Consider the following 19,054-nt stretch of genomic DNA (forward strand, 5'->3'; position numbering starts at 1 on the left):
ATGATATGAGCGGCAGCTGAGTTCATTTTTGGGGACCCCGCTGATTGAATTGGCACCATTATAGCTATTTATACACTGGATAGTGGTGGGTTTAGTAGCGGCTGGCTGCACGTGGTGGGGGTTTGTTGAGGTAAGAAATATAAAGGCAGATTTGGAGAACTTGGACCACTTTGTTGGTTATATTGAAACGCAATATATATGTGTGGTTTTGTTTTATTTTTTCAGAGAGATATTTATTGGAGGCTGTTTGGTCTCTTTCCTTTCTCCTCCCTTTTGCATGTGGTGAAATATGAAGATTGGGAGCTACTTTAGATATGTGATTGGAAGCATTTCAGGAATGGGTCTGGAGTAGTATATATGTTCATTGACATTTTCTAGCTGGGATGAAACTCTCCCTTCTTCCTTGTGGAATACCAGGTATGTGCTTCGGATTTCCTTATGAGTATGGATATTGGATATTGAATTGATTATACATAAGAAATAAATTCCTGTTTATTTTTTGCTCGTTTGCATGTAAATATGAACTGCGAAGACCTTATGGAAGGACTTATGTGATTCATTTTCTAATGGACTGATTATCTTTGAGTTGCCCGGTTTACCAAGTGAGTTTTTGGAGATATATAGTATAACCTGATATGTCCTCTAACTAGGCTATGAGGGTAAAAGGAGATATGCTTCAGTCCTTTTTTCATTTTTTTATAATACATTTATCCTTATCTGTTCCTTCTTTGTTTCCTGGGTAGGATAAATTCACACTTTTTTGAATATTGTGCTCAATAATAATTGATGCCCACCCATGGTTGATTTGCTGAGCCCCTCTGCTCGCTATTGCGCTGCACCTAGACGACATGTAAGTTTGTAAAAAATAATTTGCATTATTTAGATACATTGAAATGTACATGTGAAGATATTTAGATTTAGATTTTTTTCTCTAGTCAGACTTTATTGGTCCTCTAACCCCAAGGTTCATGGTCCTGAAGAAGCTAAAAATGCACTGACCTCTTGGAGAACATAAAAGCAGGGATAATGTTTAGAATGATGCAGTATTAGGGCCGTTTTTAAAGCATGTAAAATTATTTTTATGTACGTTTTAATAACATTGTAATTTTATAGAGACGTGTCAGTCCTACATACCAGAAAAATCCCATAATTTTGTTGGTTTCTAGGTATTTGCCTTTCCAAATCACGTCCAATCAATTTAATTTACCACAGGTAGACTCTAATCAAGGTATAGTTACATCTCAGCAACAATCAAGAAAAATAGGAGGCACCTGAGCTAAAATTTCAGTAGTTGCAAAGGGTCTGAATACTTATGCCAATGTGATATTTCAGTTTTTTATTAATACATTCACAGACATTTCTAAAATTCTGTCTTTGCCAAGTCACATTATGGGGTACTGAGTGTAGATTAATGAGGGAAAACAACAAATTTAAGCAAATGTATTAGGCTGCAACAAAATGGATTTGAAAAAAGTGAAGGGGGGCTGTGATAGGCATGTGAGCTCATACGGCTGGATTGGTGGAAGTTTTTTTTATTATTTTTATATTTTATTATTACTTTTTTTATTATTATTTTTATAAATCCTTGCACGTGATTGGGCGTTCTTTGTAAAGTCAGTTTTCACTTCACCTTATGAAAACTTACTTTACAAAGGGAACCTGCCCTAGTGAAAAAAGCTTCCTCTCTTCACTCCTAGAACAGGCTTTTGGAGCAGGTTGAACTTTGAGTCAACACAGGGCTGTAGATTCTTCCACCATCTGCATGTGACAGAGCTGGGTACCTAAAATGGCAAATTTCCAGGCACCATCACGAGGTTACGTGCTTCCATATACGCAAAATATTTCCCTGTGCAAATGCAGCTACAGGGGAGTGAAGGGAATGGGGAGTTTGTGCAGCTGTGGGGGATCAGGAAAAAAAAAAAGAATTCCAATCAATGTGGAAGGAAAGATGAAGAAGAGGAAAGAAAATAAAAAAATAAAAAGGACATTTTTACACAAATTTACAGCTGCTATATGGAGGTTTTTTTGACTCGAAAAGAGAAATAAACAGCCCCTATGAAAAAGTCTTGTTAGATGTGATAGCAAGAGGAATGGTATGGTTTACTTTAAAGGATAAGTTCACCTTTTGAAAAATAAATAACAAATGCATATTTTTTGCAGGTAAAAAAAATTTGCATTTTTTTCCCCTAAGCCTGCAGAGCATTGCACCTGCAACCAGCAGATCACGGATGCAATGTCAGACTCCTGCAGACTCAGGATAGCTACCTCGTACAGCCGGGCAATTACTTGAGAGCAGGAAGATCAATAAACTACAAGAAAGTTCACCAGCCACAATGGATGACGGTGCTTGTAGTCTATTCATTCACAGGAAACTTTGTGAATAAACAATACAGCCATGTGGGCGGAGCCCTGCATAGCTGCGCTATTTTCCAATTGTGACAACAGGTGCGGGGAGAAGATCCCCTGTGGAGTGTTTTTGCAAGGAAGAGAGGGCAAATATTGTCAAGTCAAGATGTGCCATGCTGATAGACTTATACCCAAAAAGACTGAGTGCTGGAATAAAATCAAAAGGTGCTTCAACAAAGTATTAGTTTAAGGGTGTGCACACTTATGCAACCATATTATTTTAGGTTTTTAGGTTTACCCCACCAAAAGAGTTCAGTTTGTTTTTCAATTGAGTTGTACACTTTATAGGTCACATTCAAGGTGGAAAAAGTTCTGAAATGATTTATCTTTGTCTCATTTTCTTACATCACAGAAACCTGACATTTTAACAGGGGTGTGTAGACTTTCTATATCGCGTATATATATATCTATATCTATCCCTGATCATAAAAAAATTATTCACAGCGACAGAGAGCATAACAGGAAGAGTGCAACTGCAATATTAAGATAACATAACTCTTTAATTTCCTTATAAATTTATTGAAAAAGATATACTTTAAATGAAATACAATTATAAAAATGCCTGCATTATACATTTTCACACAAAGCTGATACCCAGCTGAAATCTGTCTTTCGTATCCTTTTCAGTTCTTTTTCTTGGGCTTTGGATAGTTGAGCATATTTGGTGGGGATAATAGAGGGAACAGGATCTTGACTTTCTGCCGTTTCCTGCAGATCTTCATCTGAATCAGCATCTGCATTTTCACTTTCCATTTCTACCTCTTTGCTCACCGGCTCTGGGCTGTAGCAAAATACCATATTTTAAAAGGTTACAATCTTGTAAGGCTAGACAAATCCAATTTTGCTGAAAATTGTAATCTAACTACTGTCCCAAAGATTTTGGAGGACTTATGGGACCCTCAAGCATTTTGCACACTTCTAGTATTTGACGATGTACCAATAATTACGGCAATTTGAAGGGGCATTTAACCCATAAGAAACACAGCAGACAGGAGGTTTTCGGAACTGTCAGCAACAGAGAATAAGAATAAAATAACTGAAGTTTTATAGAAGCACCACCCACATTTTAAGAAAGAACAATTGACAGATCAGTGAATACTACCACAAGCCTAATTTCTAATGGCATGTGCAAGCAAAACCTGATGTTCCCTTCACATTATGCTTTGCATTAATGCACATGCAATCCTTATGTTCAGCAACAGGTCCCACTTACATGAAAAAATACTTAAAGCAACAAACACATACATTATAAATTGGGCTAGGACTTCTTGAACTTTTTATCGGAGGACCCAAATAAGAAAATTGTTACCTTACAAGGAGTCAAGAAAAGTATTATCACCAAAAACCTGAAACATTAAAAGTATTTGTTTCCATTAGGGATGCACTGATACAGATTTTTTAAGCGGCAAGTACGAGTACAGATGTTTTCGGTCAAGTACTCGCTGTTACAGATACTTTGCGGTGCGATTTACGTTACTAAAAAATGTATGGACACAAATTGCACAGCAAAGACTAACATGCAATTTGAATAGGAATGCGATTCCCATCCAAATCGTATGCAGTTTTCCTTCAGCTTCTGTGTGAACCTATGCCCGAGGTAACACAGGAGTGGTGCAGGAAGCCTCCCTGCAGGGATCCCATGCTGAGCGGAGAGTGGGGATTGTATACTATGGAGGCAGATGCTCCATATTCTCAGCGGTAGGAGAGAAAGCGGCGTCACATAGACGGCGCTGAACAATCAGATGCAGTCTAGCCCGAACGGTCATCGCTGCAAGAAGAAAAGAGAAAGCTGCTTCACAGGTCTGGGGATTTGAAATCCCCGCGGCTTTCTCTCTCTATCAAGGTGTGCAAAATTATTAGGCAGCTTCTTTTCCTCAGGCAAAATGGGCCAAAAAAGAAATTTAACTGACTCTAAAAAGTAAAAAAATTGTAGAAATTGTAGTCAACAGGGTCGCAAGAAACGTGTTGAGAAAAAAGAAGCAAATTAACTGCCAAAGATTTGAGAAGAATCAAACGTAAGCGACCAGGAACCCATTCTCCTCCAGTGCTGTCATATTCCAGAACTGCAATCTACTTGGCATTCCCAGAAACAAGTGTCTTGTTCAGTGGTGGTCGGATTTCAGCCTTCCTTACCTTGGCCTTAAGTTGAAACGTCAAGACTGGGCCATAAAATATCTGAAGACAGATTTTTTTTTAAATGTTTTATGGACTAATGATATGAGAGTGACTCTTGATGGACCAAATGGATGGGCCCGTGGCTGGATCAGTAACGGGCACAAAGCTCCACTTCGGCTCAGACGCCAGTAAGGTGGAGGTGGGGTACTGGTATGTGCTGGTATCATTCAAGATGAGCTAGCTGCACCTTTTCAGGTTGAAGATGGACTCAAAATTAACTCCCAAACCTACTGCCGGTTTTTAGAAGACACTTTCTTCAAGAAGTGGTACAGGAAAAAAATCTGCATCTTTCAAGAAGACCTTGATATTTCTGCAGGACAATGCTCCATCGCATGCATCAAACTACTTCACTGCGTGGCTAGCTAGTAAAGGCCTTAAAGCTGAAAGAATAATGACATGGCCCCCTTTCTCACCTGAACTAAACACTATTGAGAATGTATGGACCCTTCTTAAACAGAAGATTAACAGTGAAGGAAAACAGTACACCGCTCTGAACAGTGTCTGGGAGACTGTGGTTGCTGCTGCACAAAGTTCATAGTCAACAGATCAAGAAACTGAGAGACTCCATGAATGGAACTCTTATGACTGTTATTGAAAAGAAGGGTGGCTATATTAGTCACTGATTTTTTTTTTTTTTTGAAATGTCAGAAATGTTTATTATTCTCACTTTAACAGATGAAAACAAGTGAAATGGGAAAATTATGTTTTTCATTTAGTTGCAAAATAATTCTGCACACTAATTGTTGCCCAATAATTGTGCACACATAGATATTCTCTTAAGATAGCCAAAACGTCACTTACTTGCTTAAATATTCAGATTTGATGTTTAATAACATTTTGGATTGACTGAGAGCACTGTAGTTGTTCAATAATGAAATTAATCCTCAAAAATACAACTTGCCTAATAATTGTGCAAACAGTGTAAAACGCTTTATTAACTGAGAAAACAAAAAAAACTAAATGAACTCACATTAGCCAAATCAGATGAGCACTTTCAACAATCCTACATGGGTTACAAAAGGATCCTGGCCAGAGAAACTGTGTGCCTCAAAACAACCTTTGCAAACTGTGCAGGCAGACTGGGATAAGCATTACACATACTCCCGACAAGAGCCTGTAGTCTTGTTGGCCACTCTTCAATCAAGCTTCCATGGTAGGCTTGGTGACAATGAGTTTTGGAGGTGTGTTCCCCTTACTCAAGTATGCCAATATAAAAATATTGTGGCCCAAAGTAAATTAACCACTTCAACGCCGGGCACTTTTACCCCCAGGGCAATTTTCAGGTTTCAGCACTCTCACACTTTGCATGACAACTGCGCAGTCGTGCAAAACTGTACCCAAACTAAATTTTTATCATTTTGTTCATTCAACTAGAGCTTTCTTTTGGTGGTATTTATTCACCACTGGGGTTTATTTTTATTAACAAAAAAAGACCGAAAAGTTTAAAAAAACCACAAGATTTTCTTTGTTTCTGTTATAAAAATAATTGTTTTTCATAAATTTAGGCCAAGATGTACAGTGGGGCAAAAAAGTATTTATTCAGCCATCAATTGTGCAAGTTCGCCCACTTAAAAAGATGAGAGAGGCCTGCAATTGGCATCATAGGTAGACCTCAACTATGAGAGACAAAATGAGAAAAAAAATTCAGATAATCACATTGGCTGATTTGGAAAGATTTTATTTGCAAATTATGGTGGAAAATAAGTATTTGGTCACCTAAAACAAGCAAGATTTCTGGCTCTCACAGACCTGTACCTTCTTCTTTAAGAGGCTCCTCTGTCCTGCACTCATTACCTGTATCAATGGCACCTGTTTGAACTTGTTATCAGTATAAAAGACACCTGTCCACAACCTCAAACAGTCACACTCCAAACTCCACTATGGTGAAGACCAAACAATGATCTCAGAAAAGGGTATTTTACAGTGAGTAACAAAAAATCCAGTTTTCTCTCTTGTTCATTGATGGACACAGGCTCTTCTTATTCTTGACCATAGGGATGGAATAGAAACACTCAAACTGCAGCTTACAGAAAGGAAGCATTTGAAGACGCACATGTCCACCTCATAAAACTTAGTAAGTGTGCACAGATGACCGGGGAGCAGCCTTACAAACTTGAGACACTGACGCCTGATGTCAGAACGCCCAGGAGGCAATAATCTCCCTGGCAGAATGTGCTGTAACAGGGAAGGAAGGAATCTGACTCTTAATGTTATAAGCTTGATGAACCACCCTCTGCCTGATCCACCTAGAGATGGTGGCAGAGGAGGCCTGTCCGTGACCACAAAGAGTCCAGTCTCCAAAAAGAAGCTGTAAAAGAAATATACACCCGAATTGCCTGAACCACATCCAAGGAATGCAATGAAACCTCCTTAGGGTGTGAGGGCAATGGGCACAGGGAAGACAAGACAATGTCCTAATTCAAATGAAAATCAGACACCCCCTTCAGAAGTAAGGACACGGAAAAAGAACCAGCTTATCCTCACATAAGACCAAATAAGGAGCCCTGCAGGACAAGGCCGCCAGCCCCAACACTGTGCGCAGAAGTGAGAGCCACTAAAAAGGTGACTGAGATCGTGTAAGCAAGGAAAGATCCCAAATGTTCTCAAACAGAGGCTTCTGAAGGACCAAAAAGGACCAGGTTCAAGTCCCACAGAGTCAAAGGAGAATTTACTGGTGCAGCCACATGTCGAACCCCCTGAATGAAGGTAGGGATCAATAAGTGTGTGGACAAGGAACTCTGAAAGAAAATCGCATGGGCAGAAACCAGGCCTTTAACCTCCCTAGCGGTCTGATTATGTCAGTATATCTGTGCTCAAAGCGGTACTTTTTTTGCATGGAAATATGTAGTTTTTTTTATTGTAGGCCTGTAATTTGTAGGAATAACTCACTGAAATCTGTCCGAACAAGAGTCTAGTAAACATCCCGGGTTAAAATTTGAAACACGAAATCATAAATTATAATTTAATCATAAAAAATAATAATATAATAATACATTTAATTCAATAATATAATCAAACCAAAAACACTGAAATCTGAAATAGAGCGCCAAGTTCCTACATCACTGAGTAAAGTCGCAAAATCGTTTTCAGTGTCTGATGACGAATTTCCCCACGAATCATCACTCAATTCTGCAAGTAGTTCTAATTTACTATCGCTGTTCTCTAGCTGGCCTAAAACCGCTTTTGACATAAAGAGACGCTTTTTGGACGCCATGGACATTTCTCAGTTTCAAGGCAGAAAGAACAGTAAAAATGCAGGCAGGGCACAGGACAAAGCACTAGGGACAAAATGTATGTGAAATGGTTTGATACAGTAATGTTATACTATGTGATTTTAGTGTATTTAGTGAATGTCACTTTTTAACATTTGTAAATTTCCCGCCAGTTCCATCTTCGTACATCCTGACGTTGCAGGGAACGGAACCCGGAAGACAGATGCCGGCATCGGCCGGGGACGCTGCAGGGGGGACATCGCGGGAGCGCAGGACAAGGTAAGTGCAGAAGGGATCCTGGAGCAACGCTGAAGGGTATTCCCGAGTGTAGCTCGGGGTTACCGCTTGTGGTGCTGAAACTTTACCCTGAGCTACACTCGGGAATACCGCCAGGGAGGTTAATAGTACTTAAAGTGGCTGTAAACAATCACATATATCCAGTGAAGTGAATAGTCTCAGGTGATTCACAGAGATGAAACAAATCCTCCCCCATAAAAGTTGTACATGTCTATCTGCAGTCTTCACTTTTCTACACCCCATGAAAAGTGCTGATTTTAGATAAAATCCTTCTGCATTTGCCAGTATCACAGAGGTGGGGACAGGGAGCTGCAGTTAGAGCTTTATGAGAGCTGATTGGAGGAAAGGGACCCCACCAACACACAGCACACAGGAAATATGTTGTTAATAGACCAGCTGTCTGCTGAGCTCTCCCCTCCCACACACACAAATTTATCCCATGTATCATGAAAACTTGTAAGAAGGGACTCATGCTGGTAAACAGAGGAATAGAGCACTTGAGAGAAACAACACTTTGAGCTTTGGAGATAGACAGATAAACACTACAGATATCTGTGCTTTGTTGAGATTTTACAACTGAGGTTTACAACCACATTAAGGCAAGCTTTTACTTCACTCCCCACTGAAAAAAGGCCAAAAACCGAGCCACTGAGTATGAATAAGGATGGACTCCCACAGCCTCACACTACAAGATGATGGCCTTGCAAGTGCAATGGTAGATCTTCTTAGAGGTAGATTTTTGTACCGTCTGTATGGTAGGGATCACGGGACCCTGACAAGCCTCGATCAGAATCTGACTTTCAACAGCCAAACGCCGTCTGCAACAAGCCACACTACGTCAGCGTACCAGGGATGACGAGGCTAATCTGTGGCCACCACATTGACAGGAATTCCTTCGGCCTCTATCCTGTGCAGAAGATGGGGTAGAGGCATTCGTCGCGACAGCCAAGGGATCCTTTACCCTTGACATGAACCTTGATACCATCCTGTTGAAACGAGATGCCAGGAGGTCTACGTCCTGAGTGCCCCAAACGTTGGCAGATCTGACCTGTCCGAATGCAGACACCATTCTTCTTGATCAATCTCTGGTTGGCTGAGGTAGTCCGCCTGACAATTTTCCTGACCTGAAATGTGTACAGCGGACAGAGCCAGTAAATGGCGTTCCGCCTGCTGGAGAATGTGTGAGCCTTCAGTGCCACTGCCGCACTCTTTGCCCCGCCTTGGTGGTTGACATAGGCCACCACTGTGGCATTATCTGACAGGATCCTGACCGGGCATCCACCAAGAAACCCTGCCCACTGTTCCAGGCACAACTTGATTGCTCAATGTTGCAGAACATTGATTAGCTGACAATATTCCTCTGGCATCCAGAAACCCTGGGCTGAGTTTGACCCCAGAAACCCCCCCTCCCAGAAAGGTTCACATCCGTTGTGATCCCAGTCCAGTGTACAGGAACGAATGACTTCCCTGCTCGAATGGCAGGGGACCACAGTCACCAAAGGTACTCTGGTCTTTTGAATCAATCTGGGCATCCAAGGATGTCTGGGACTTATCCTACTTGGACAAGATTGCCTTCTACAGGACCCTCGTGTGAAACTAAGCATATGGCACTACCTCAAAGGTGGACACCATCAAGCTCAAACCTGCATGCATGAGCAGATGGAGGATCGTTTGTGGGGCATCAGTAGACAAATTGAAACTTCCAAGGCTTAGCCAGTGGAAGAAACACCTTGGCATGTGACGAATCAAGAGTTATAGCAAGATATTCCATACGTTTGGTCGGAGTCAGAGTGGACTTCTGGACATTCATGATCCACCTGAAGTCCTGCAGGGTATAGAGTGTTATCGCCAAGTCGTCCAACAGGGCAGAGTGAGTGTCCACTCTCAGGAGTAGGTTGTCCAGATAACTAAATCGCAGCAATCCCCCATGGTCTCAGCAAGGCCAGAACCGGGACCAGCAAGTTGGTGAAAACCCAAAGCGTGGAAAACGGACCAAAGGGCAGTGCCAGAAACTGATAATGTGCCTTTCCTAATAAAAAACATAGGAATTGTTTGGTGGTGCCCAGTGTAAACAGGAATGCACAGGTACGCATTCATGATGTCTATAGAGGCCAGGAAATCCCCCTGATGAAGAAAGGCCACCATAGACTGGATGGATTCCATCTTGAACTTCTGCACCCTCATGTAGCAATTCAGGTCCTTGAGGTCCAGAATCAGGCGCACTTTTCCTTCCTTCTTGGGTAACAAACAGGTTGGAGTAAAACCCCTGAAACCTTTCTGAAACCGGAACTGGAAAGGACCACTCTGGGGGGCAGGAAGAAAAATTCTGTTTTATGCACAATCAGCTTGTGGACGCATTTGTCAGAAAGAAGTGAGATCCATGGGAATGCAAACCAGCGAAGACAACCCTAACCCTATGGAAAACATCATGCAGGTGACCGATTCCGCCTTCCTGTCCATCTGATTCCTAAAGAAAGAAACCTCTTCCACCAGAATTAGGGATGTCTCATTAATCGTCAAACTAGGGGGATCCATGAGAGGAGGGGAGGTCAACTTTTTCAAAAAAAAGGATAATACATGGAAATGTGCTTTGGGACCACAAAAGGGCACGTCAGTCATTCCCAATCTTTGTAAATGAATTTGTCAAAATAAGTGGGATAGGAAAACACCTTAGCCACTCAGGGTGGTTTGTTCATACAAAAAGGAACAGCCATGTCCTCAGCATCTCCAGAGTGATCTTCAACTTTTAAAGTTTCCTGAACTGGGGTAATACTGTAAGTGCGAACACCAGCGCTTTTGCACAGAGACAGCTGCAGAGGACTCATCCTCACTGTCGGAAAGATTAGGGATCGCACCATTAGGGCCCCCAGGAAGGGGCCTGCCACTTTCAGAAGGGGTTCAGATGGGGAGGTGTTATCCTGAGATTCCATGAGGGAAGAAGGCACCGCCAGGAAATCCCACCAGAAAAAAAAAAAAAAACGGTCCACCACTCAGAGAGGAGGGTATCTTGCAGGACTGCAAGAGAGCAGGAGGAAGGCTGCCACGTGGAGATCACACCAGACCAAAAGGAACCCAGAACTGTCCACAAGCACACAGGAGAGCTCAGGTAAACATGGAATGGCCGCCGCCAGTGGGCTACTAGAACATGGCCACCGTGTTCCACGCCTAAAGAAAGCTAAATGCCTGCAGCCTAAAATAGTAGCACCAAAAATGGCCACCACCAGAGACCTCTAGGCAATGTCTGCCAGACCTTGGCAAAAAGGCCACCACTACCAGGATCCACAGAAGCCTGTCACCCTGAAAAGCATTGGGTACCCCCCAAAACATGATAAAAAAAGCACCGCCCTTTCCCCATGACTACAGATACCCAGTATACTGTAGGAGATATTGTCGATCTCCCTGTTCTGCAGCTGGCTCGCATAAACAGACAGCCAGGGTGGGCTCTCTCACCTGCTCAGCCAGGAAGAAAGAAGGGAGATCCCCAGCTCCAACCACTGTACAATGAGCCACCCGAAGGGGAACACAGCACAAAAGGGGTGAAAGAGGGGGGGTGAGGTGAAAAATGGGGGGGGGGGGGCAAGGCAGGAGGGAAGCAAAAGGTAGCCCCCAGTAGCAGGAGAGGCTTGAAATGGGTAGCTGTTCGGGAGGGTAGCGCTGTGACATGGACTTTAATGCCCGGTCATATGTGCTCCTGCGAGTTAAATGTCTCTGGGTCCAGTCCAGTATGGGATTTGTTGCAGCTGACCCAGCAGGTAGCTAAAGGTCTGCGAGTGTAGTCAGACTGGGGTGACTACTGGATCTAGATTATCCAGCCTGTCGCCCCGTCCGGCTGTTGATTGCAGATTTCCACAGGAAAAAAAAAAAAAAAGACTATGGACCCAAAAGGTCCAAGCAAGAAACCAGGTTATTACTCCTAAGATACTAGGCAGAGTAACTGGTTTGCCTATAGCACAGTGTTTCTCAACCTTTTTTCAGTCAAGGCACCCTTTAAAATGGTGCACAACCTCAAGACATCCTAAAGTCTGCAGGCCTTTCTGCCATTAACAGGCCTGTTACAATGTATATCTTAGTTGAGACTTGTATAAATAATTCTGTGGATGCACTTTCTCCTTAAAGTAGCATGATAGGATACTACAAACAAATCAATGTTAAATCACTTGGAGGATTTACCTCCCTTCCTAACCAGGCCATTTTTTTGTGTTACAGCACTGCGTTACTTTAACTGACAATTGGGCGGTCATGCAACGCTGCACCCAAATTAAATTTCTGTCCTTTTTTTCCCCCCACAAATGGAGCTTTTTTCGGTGGTATTTTATCGCCTGTGCAGTTTTTATTTTTTGCGCTATAAACAATTCTGCGACAATTCTGACAAAACTAAAAACAAAACTATTTTTGACTTTCTACTATAAAACATATCCAATAAAAAATGGAAATAATATCCCAATACGTGTAAATTAATTGGTTTACGTGAAAGTTATAGCGTTTACAAATGGTTATATATATATATATATATATATATATATATACTGAAATTTAAAAAAAAAATTTTTATACTAGTAATGGCAGCAATCAGCGACTTATAGCGGGACTGCACTGGGCATTCTGACACTGGGGGGGAACGTATTGTCACTGACATCCTCACTGACACTAATACAGTGATCAGTGCTAATAAAAAAAAGCACTGACACTGTACTAATGACACTGGACAGGAAAGGGTTAACATCTGGGACGATCAAATGGTTAACTGTGCTGTTTTACTGTGTTGTCTGTGTGTGCTTTACTGTGTAAGTGTGCTGGTGCTGACAGGGGAAAGATCTGTATTGTTTACATACAGACCTCTCCTGTCAGTTTACCTCGGCGATCGCTGGCGGGGTATCTCTGTCTGGAACCCAGTTATCGACAGCTGAAGCCACCAATGGCGGCGCGGGTAAGGCGGAGCATGCCCCCTCCCCGGAAATACAAAATCATATATATGCCCGCCAGCAACGTACTGCGTCAGCTGTAGGCACGGTACGGGCATTAGTTGTAGGCAGTGACACAAGGGTAAGTCGCTGCCTACTTTCGGGGGTTTCGGACTCAGAGGGAACCTGTCAACAACTCCCAGCCAATGATTCATGACCGGGACCTGCTGATTGGATGCGTACGTTCACAACCCAAAGATGTGTTGATAAACACAGAGCTCTGTACAGGAGGGATTAATCTGTAAGTGCAGGGATGAAAAACTTAAAGAGATTGTTTAGTAAAAGCAGCAACTTTACACATAGTTAGGCACACATTTAACCCCTTTGATTGCCCTAAATGTTAACCCCTTCCCAGCCAGTGTCATTAGTACAGTGAAAGTGTATAGTATCACTGAATTAATGTCACCCGCCACACTCCCGCAGTCCCAATATAAGTCACTGGTCACCACCATTAATAGTATAAAAAAAAAATTCCAGTATATATCCCATAGTCTGCAGGAGCAGTAACGTTCGCGCAAAACCAATGAATATATACTTACTGGGATTTTTATTTTTATTTTTTTAATCAGAGATATGTAGCAGAATGCATTTTGGCCAGAATTTATGAAGACATTTGATTTTATTGAATAGGTTTTTAAGCAGCAAAAAATATTGTTTTCTAAACTTTCGGTATTTTTTTACTTTATATCGCAAAAAAATAAAAAACTCAGCTGTGATCAAATATCACCAAAAGAAAGCTCTATTTATGTGTAAAAAATGATATACATTTTGTTTTGGTACAGCATTGCATGACTGCGCAACTACCAGTTAAAAGTAGCGCAGTGCGGTACAGCAAAAAATTGCCTAGTCATTAAGGGGGTAAAACCTTCCGAAGCTTGAATCAGTTAATTCTCTTCCCTTTTCTCTCCATGGGTCTTAATCTCAATATCTTTTTTTTGTATTTTATACATGCAAGCACATAACCACAGAGCTCTGGCTCCTTTTTATAATAGGGAGGACTAACAACAGAGATGTCACCAGTGTTCACTGCTCTATACGTTGTTGAATAGGAGAGTCTCCACCCACCACAGCTGCACTAGAGAGGAAAATAACCCAGAGCTTTTTAGCATGTGACTTGCATGCATAAAACAGTGAAAAAAAGGTATTTACACAGTGATCTGCGATAAAGGGTATGTAGTGCCATGGAGTGAAATGGGGCAATAATATGTACAGTGCCATTCATAAAGTATTCAGACCCCCTTCACTATTTTTCAATTTTTTTCATGTTGCAGCCTGATTGTTTAAATTCCTTTTTTTCTCATTAATCGACACTCAGTACCCCATAATGAAAAACGCAAAAAATAATTTTAGAAATGTATGCAAATGAAAGAAAAAGGAAAAACCAAAATACAGTGGGTATAGAAAACAATCATCTCTCTCTAAGCTGACAATGTATACTGTATCAGAGCAAAAGCCACGAGGTCAAAGGAACTGCCTGCAGAGCTCAGAGACAGGATAATTGTAAGGCACTGATCTGGGGAAGATCTGACCTCTGTGACCAAGCCCCGATGGGTGGGGCAAAACGTGTCAGCGGTCGTGGACAGAATGGCAGCTGAGGCCATTCCTCAACATTGGACTCCTGGGGTGGGTTGAGCAGCGTCCATCCCCTCACAGACCTGGAGAAGGCTACAAAAAAAACCCCTGCATGTTCCCAAGCGCACAGTGGCTTCCATAATTCTCAAATGGAATAAGATTGGCACAACCAGGACTCTTCCAAGAGCTAATCGTAAGAGAGGTGACCAAGCACCCGATGGTCACTCTGAATGAGTTCTAGAGATCTTGTGCGGATATGGGACAAAGTTCCAGAATGACAACCATGACTGCAGCCCTCCACCGATAAGGGCTTTATAGGAGAGTGGCTAGACTAAGCTCCCCTCAGTACAAGCGTGCTTGGAGTTTGCAAAAAAGCACCTGAAAAACTCAGACTGAGGAAAAATATTCTCTGATCTGATGAAAGATTGAACCGTTTAGCTTCAATTCTAAATGTTATGTCTGGAGGAAACCAGGCACCGCTCATCACCTGCCCAATACCATCCCAACAGTGAAGCATGGTGGTGGCAACATTATGCTGTGGGAATATTTTTCAGCAGCAGGGACTGTGAGAAGGTTCAGTGTTGAGGGAATACTGAATGGAGCAAACTACAGTTATCCTCAATGAAAACCTGTTCCACAACGCTCAGGACCTCAGACTGGGCCGAAGGTTCACCTTCCAATGATGCTGAGCACACAGCCAAGGCAACACAGGATTGTCTTAGGGACAACTCTATGAATGTCCAAGAGTGGCCCAGCCAGAGCCCTGACTGAACATGTCTGGAGAGACCCGAAAATGGCTGTCCACTGACGGGTCTTCATCTTCATCCAACCTGACTGAGCTTGAGAGGATTTGCAAAGAAGGCAAAAAATCCCTCAATCCTGATGAGCAAAGCTTGTCGCATCAGAGACTCGAGGTTGTGATTGCTGCCAAAAGGTGCTTCAACAAGGTAGAAAGAGTAAAGGGTCTGAATACTTAAGAACATGTGATAAATCATTTTTTTCTTCTTTTTAAATACATTCGCAGACATTTCTGAAATTCTGTTTTCACTATGTCATTAGGGGGTATGAAGTGTAGATTAAATGTGAAAAAGAACGTATTTAAACAACTGTAGTATCAGGCTGCAGCATAACAAAACTGAAAAACGAGAAGGTGAACACTTTATGAAAGTTCTGTAAATGTCAGACAGATAGCCTTTCCTTCTGCTTTAATGTGCCCCCAAAACATTTGTAAATATCCTTACTGGTGTTTTTAAGTACACTTAAGCTAGTAGTTATTTTAACCACTTGCCTATCGGGCACTTATACCTCCTTCCTGCCCAGGCCAATTTTCAGATTTCAGTGCTGTCGCACGTTGAATGACAATTGCGCAGTCATGCAACATTGCACTCATATGACATTTTTATAATTTTTTTTGAGACAGATAGAGCTTTCTTTTGGAGGTATTTAATCACCTCTGGGTTTTTTAGATTTTTTGCTAAACAAACCAAAAACAACTGAAAATTTTGGAAAAAAAGTTGTTCTTAGTTTCTGTTATAAAATTTTGTAAATAGGTGATATTTCTCCTTCACTGATGTGCGCTAATGAGGCTGCAGTGATGGGCACTGGTAGGCTGCACTGATAGGCTTCACTGACGGGCACTGAAAGGCAGCACTCATATATGGCACTGATAGGCAGCACTCACTGGCACTGTTAGGTGGCACTGAAAGGCAGCTCAGATGGGCACTGATATGTGGCATTGAAGTGCACTGGTAGGCACTGATATGTGGCACTGATTGGGCATTGGCAGGTGGCATTGATGGGGGCTACACTGATCATCAGGGCACACTGATCATCAATGCCCTGATGATCAGTGTACATGTCCCCTCTAAGTAATGCCGATTACCGGCTCTCCTCTCCTCACGAGCTGTCAGCGTGACAGCTCGTGAGGAGAGGAATGCCGATAACTGGCATTTTCTTATTTACATGTGACCAGCTGTGATTGGACACAGCTGATAACATGGCAGAGCCATGGGTAAATTCTGATCAATAATGCATACAGAGGTGTTAAGCCGTACAAATACATATATAATTGAAACTGCTACATTTTATGCATGCCCACATATATGCTTACAGTCGACATGGTCTACACACCCGTTAAAATGTCAGGTTTCTGTGATGTAAAAAAATGAGAAAAAGATAGATAATTTTAGAACTTTTTCCACCTTTACTGTAACCTATAAACTGTACAACTCAGTTGAACAACAAACTGAAATCTTTTAGGTGAAGGGAAATAAAAATAAATAACTAAAATAATATGGTTGAATAATACTTTCAGAACTCAGTCTTTTTGGGTATGAGTCTATCAGCATGGCACATCTCGACTTGGCAATATTTGCCCACTCTTCCTTGCAAAAACGCTCCAAACCTGTCAGATTGCGAGGGCATCTCCTGTGCACAGCCCTCTTCAGATCACCCCAAAGATTTTTGATCGGATTCAGGTCTCGGTTCTGGCTGGACCATTCCATAACTTTAATATTCTTCTGGTGAAGCCATTCCTTTGTTGATTTGGATGTATGCTTTGAGTCGTTATCATGCTGAAAGATGAAGTTCCTCTTCATGTTCAGCTTTCTACCAGAAGCTTGAAGGATTCTGTGCCAATATTGACTGGTATTTGGAACTGTTCATAATCCCCTCTACCTTGACTAAGGCCCCATTTCCAGCTGAAGAAAATCTGCCCCAAAGCATGATGCTGCCACCACCAAGCTTTACTATGGGTTTGGTGATGTGCAGTGTTAAACATATCTTTTGGAATTATGGCCAAAAAGTTCAACCTTGGTTTCATCAGACTATAATACATTTTCCCCACATGCTTTTGGGAGACTTCAGATGTGTTTTTGCTAAATTTAGCCAGGCTTGGATGTTTTTCTTCGTAAGAAAAGGCTTCAGTCTTGCCAATCTACCCCATAAGCCCAGACACATGAAGAATGCTGTAGGATGCGACAAAAAAAAATGTCAGGAAAGACCTACTAGAACAGCTGAACTTTATTTGGGGTTAATCAGCGGCACTTTAAATGATGGCAGGTGTGTACTGGCTCCTATTTAACATGATTTTGAACGAGATAGCTTAATTCTGAACACAGCTACATCCCCAGCTATAAGATGGTGTGCACACTTAAGCAACCACATTATTTTAGTTTTATATGTTTACTTCCCCCCCCAAAAGATCTGTTTGTTTTCAATTGAGTTGTACAGTTTATAGGTCACATTAAAGGTGGAGAAAGTTGTGAAATTATTTATCTTTGTCTAATTTTTTTTACATCACAGAAACCTGACATTTTAACGGGTGTGTAGACGTTTTATATCCACTGTATATTGTTTATGATTTACCTAAATACACAAACCATTACCTACATCTGCTTCAAACTATCTTGCATTTGCAGTATCGTCTAATAACACCAAGTAATGCATGCTCTACATTTTACAACCTATACAGAAGATGTTTAAAGTAGAAGTCCATTCAAAGCCTCTCTAAACTTGAACCTGCTCCCAACCTCATTCAAAGCCCTTTCCTAACTAGCCTGTAGTGCAAAGATGTTTATACCTACCTATTCCCTGGGAGATCCAGCCTTGTCACAGGTCACAGGTCCCAGTGCCGGCTTCTGGGTAGAGGAAGCACAACTGACCACGGATGCTCCATACTAAGCCTACGGGTGATGTCAACGCATAGGCACTGCAGCTGTTGTCAGCAATCTCTCCTCTTCGTTGAAGCCGGCCATTGAGATCATGTGACTGGATCAGGGCAAACCATTATTAGGTGAGTATACACATCTTTCAACTACATGTTCGTTAATATGGGGAGTAGAATGGGGGGTGGGAGCAGGTTCAGGATTAGAATAGACTTTCACTTTAATATAACATTCAGAGAATTCCAAGTGAAGGAACTTGAAATAGTATACTGAGGTAATTGTGACTGTTTAAAGTATTAATAAACTATGGTGTTATACCCTGTACCTAAAGTATCAGCATGTAGGAACATCAAATTGTAGTCAATAGTTTAGTAGAAATTAGATAATTACCATTTATTCGGCTTGGCAATCAATAAGGAGTTCACAAACATTTTACATAAAACGGATGGAGGTGGAAGTACATGAGCTGGAGTATTAAGAAGAAGCTAGAAACAAAAAATAGAAATGAACAAATAAGTCAAATAAAATTTGCACAATTATAGCACTGACGTAGACATTGCTACCATCAGAATCAGACCACCACAAAGAAAATTGGAGCCTTTTTGAAACAAAATATATATGTCTCACTTTCATTGCAAATCCCAAAAATAAGATTAGTTCTCATTTTAGGACAGAGGGTGAAGACATGCAGAACATTCCTTTATGCCCCTAGCGTCAATGACCCAGAGCCACTGGTTTTTAGCACAAACCAAGTAGGAGCTACTTC

General features: G+C 41.6%; 1 protein-coding gene across 1 annotated transcript in view; it reads right to left on the reverse strand.

Moving 5' to 3' along the window:
• Positions 1–2,887: 2,887 nt before the first annotated feature.
• The window catches only part of WDR75 (WD repeat domain 75), a 163,416-nt gene continuing 147,249 nt past the window's right edge, over positions 2,888–19,054 (reverse strand). The window contains exons 20-21 of the mRNA XM_089692704.1: positions 18,679–18,773; positions 2,888–3,187 (exon numbers count right to left, since the gene is read on the reverse strand). Coding sequence (XP_089548830.1) covers positions 2,974–3,187; positions 18,679–18,773 — 309 coding nt within the window. The 3' untranslated portion in view covers positions 2,888–2,973. The remainder of the gene's footprint in view (positions 3,188–18,678; positions 18,774–19,054) is intronic.

The sequence above is a fragment of the Staurois parvus genome, unplaced genomic scaffold, assembly GCF_062004578.1.
Source record: "Staurois parvus isolate SC_StPar_1 unplaced genomic scaffold, SC_StPar_1.0 ptg000601l, whole genome shotgun sequence".
Lineage (NCBI taxonomy): Eukaryota > Metazoa > Chordata > Amphibia > Anura > Ranidae > Staurois > Staurois parvus.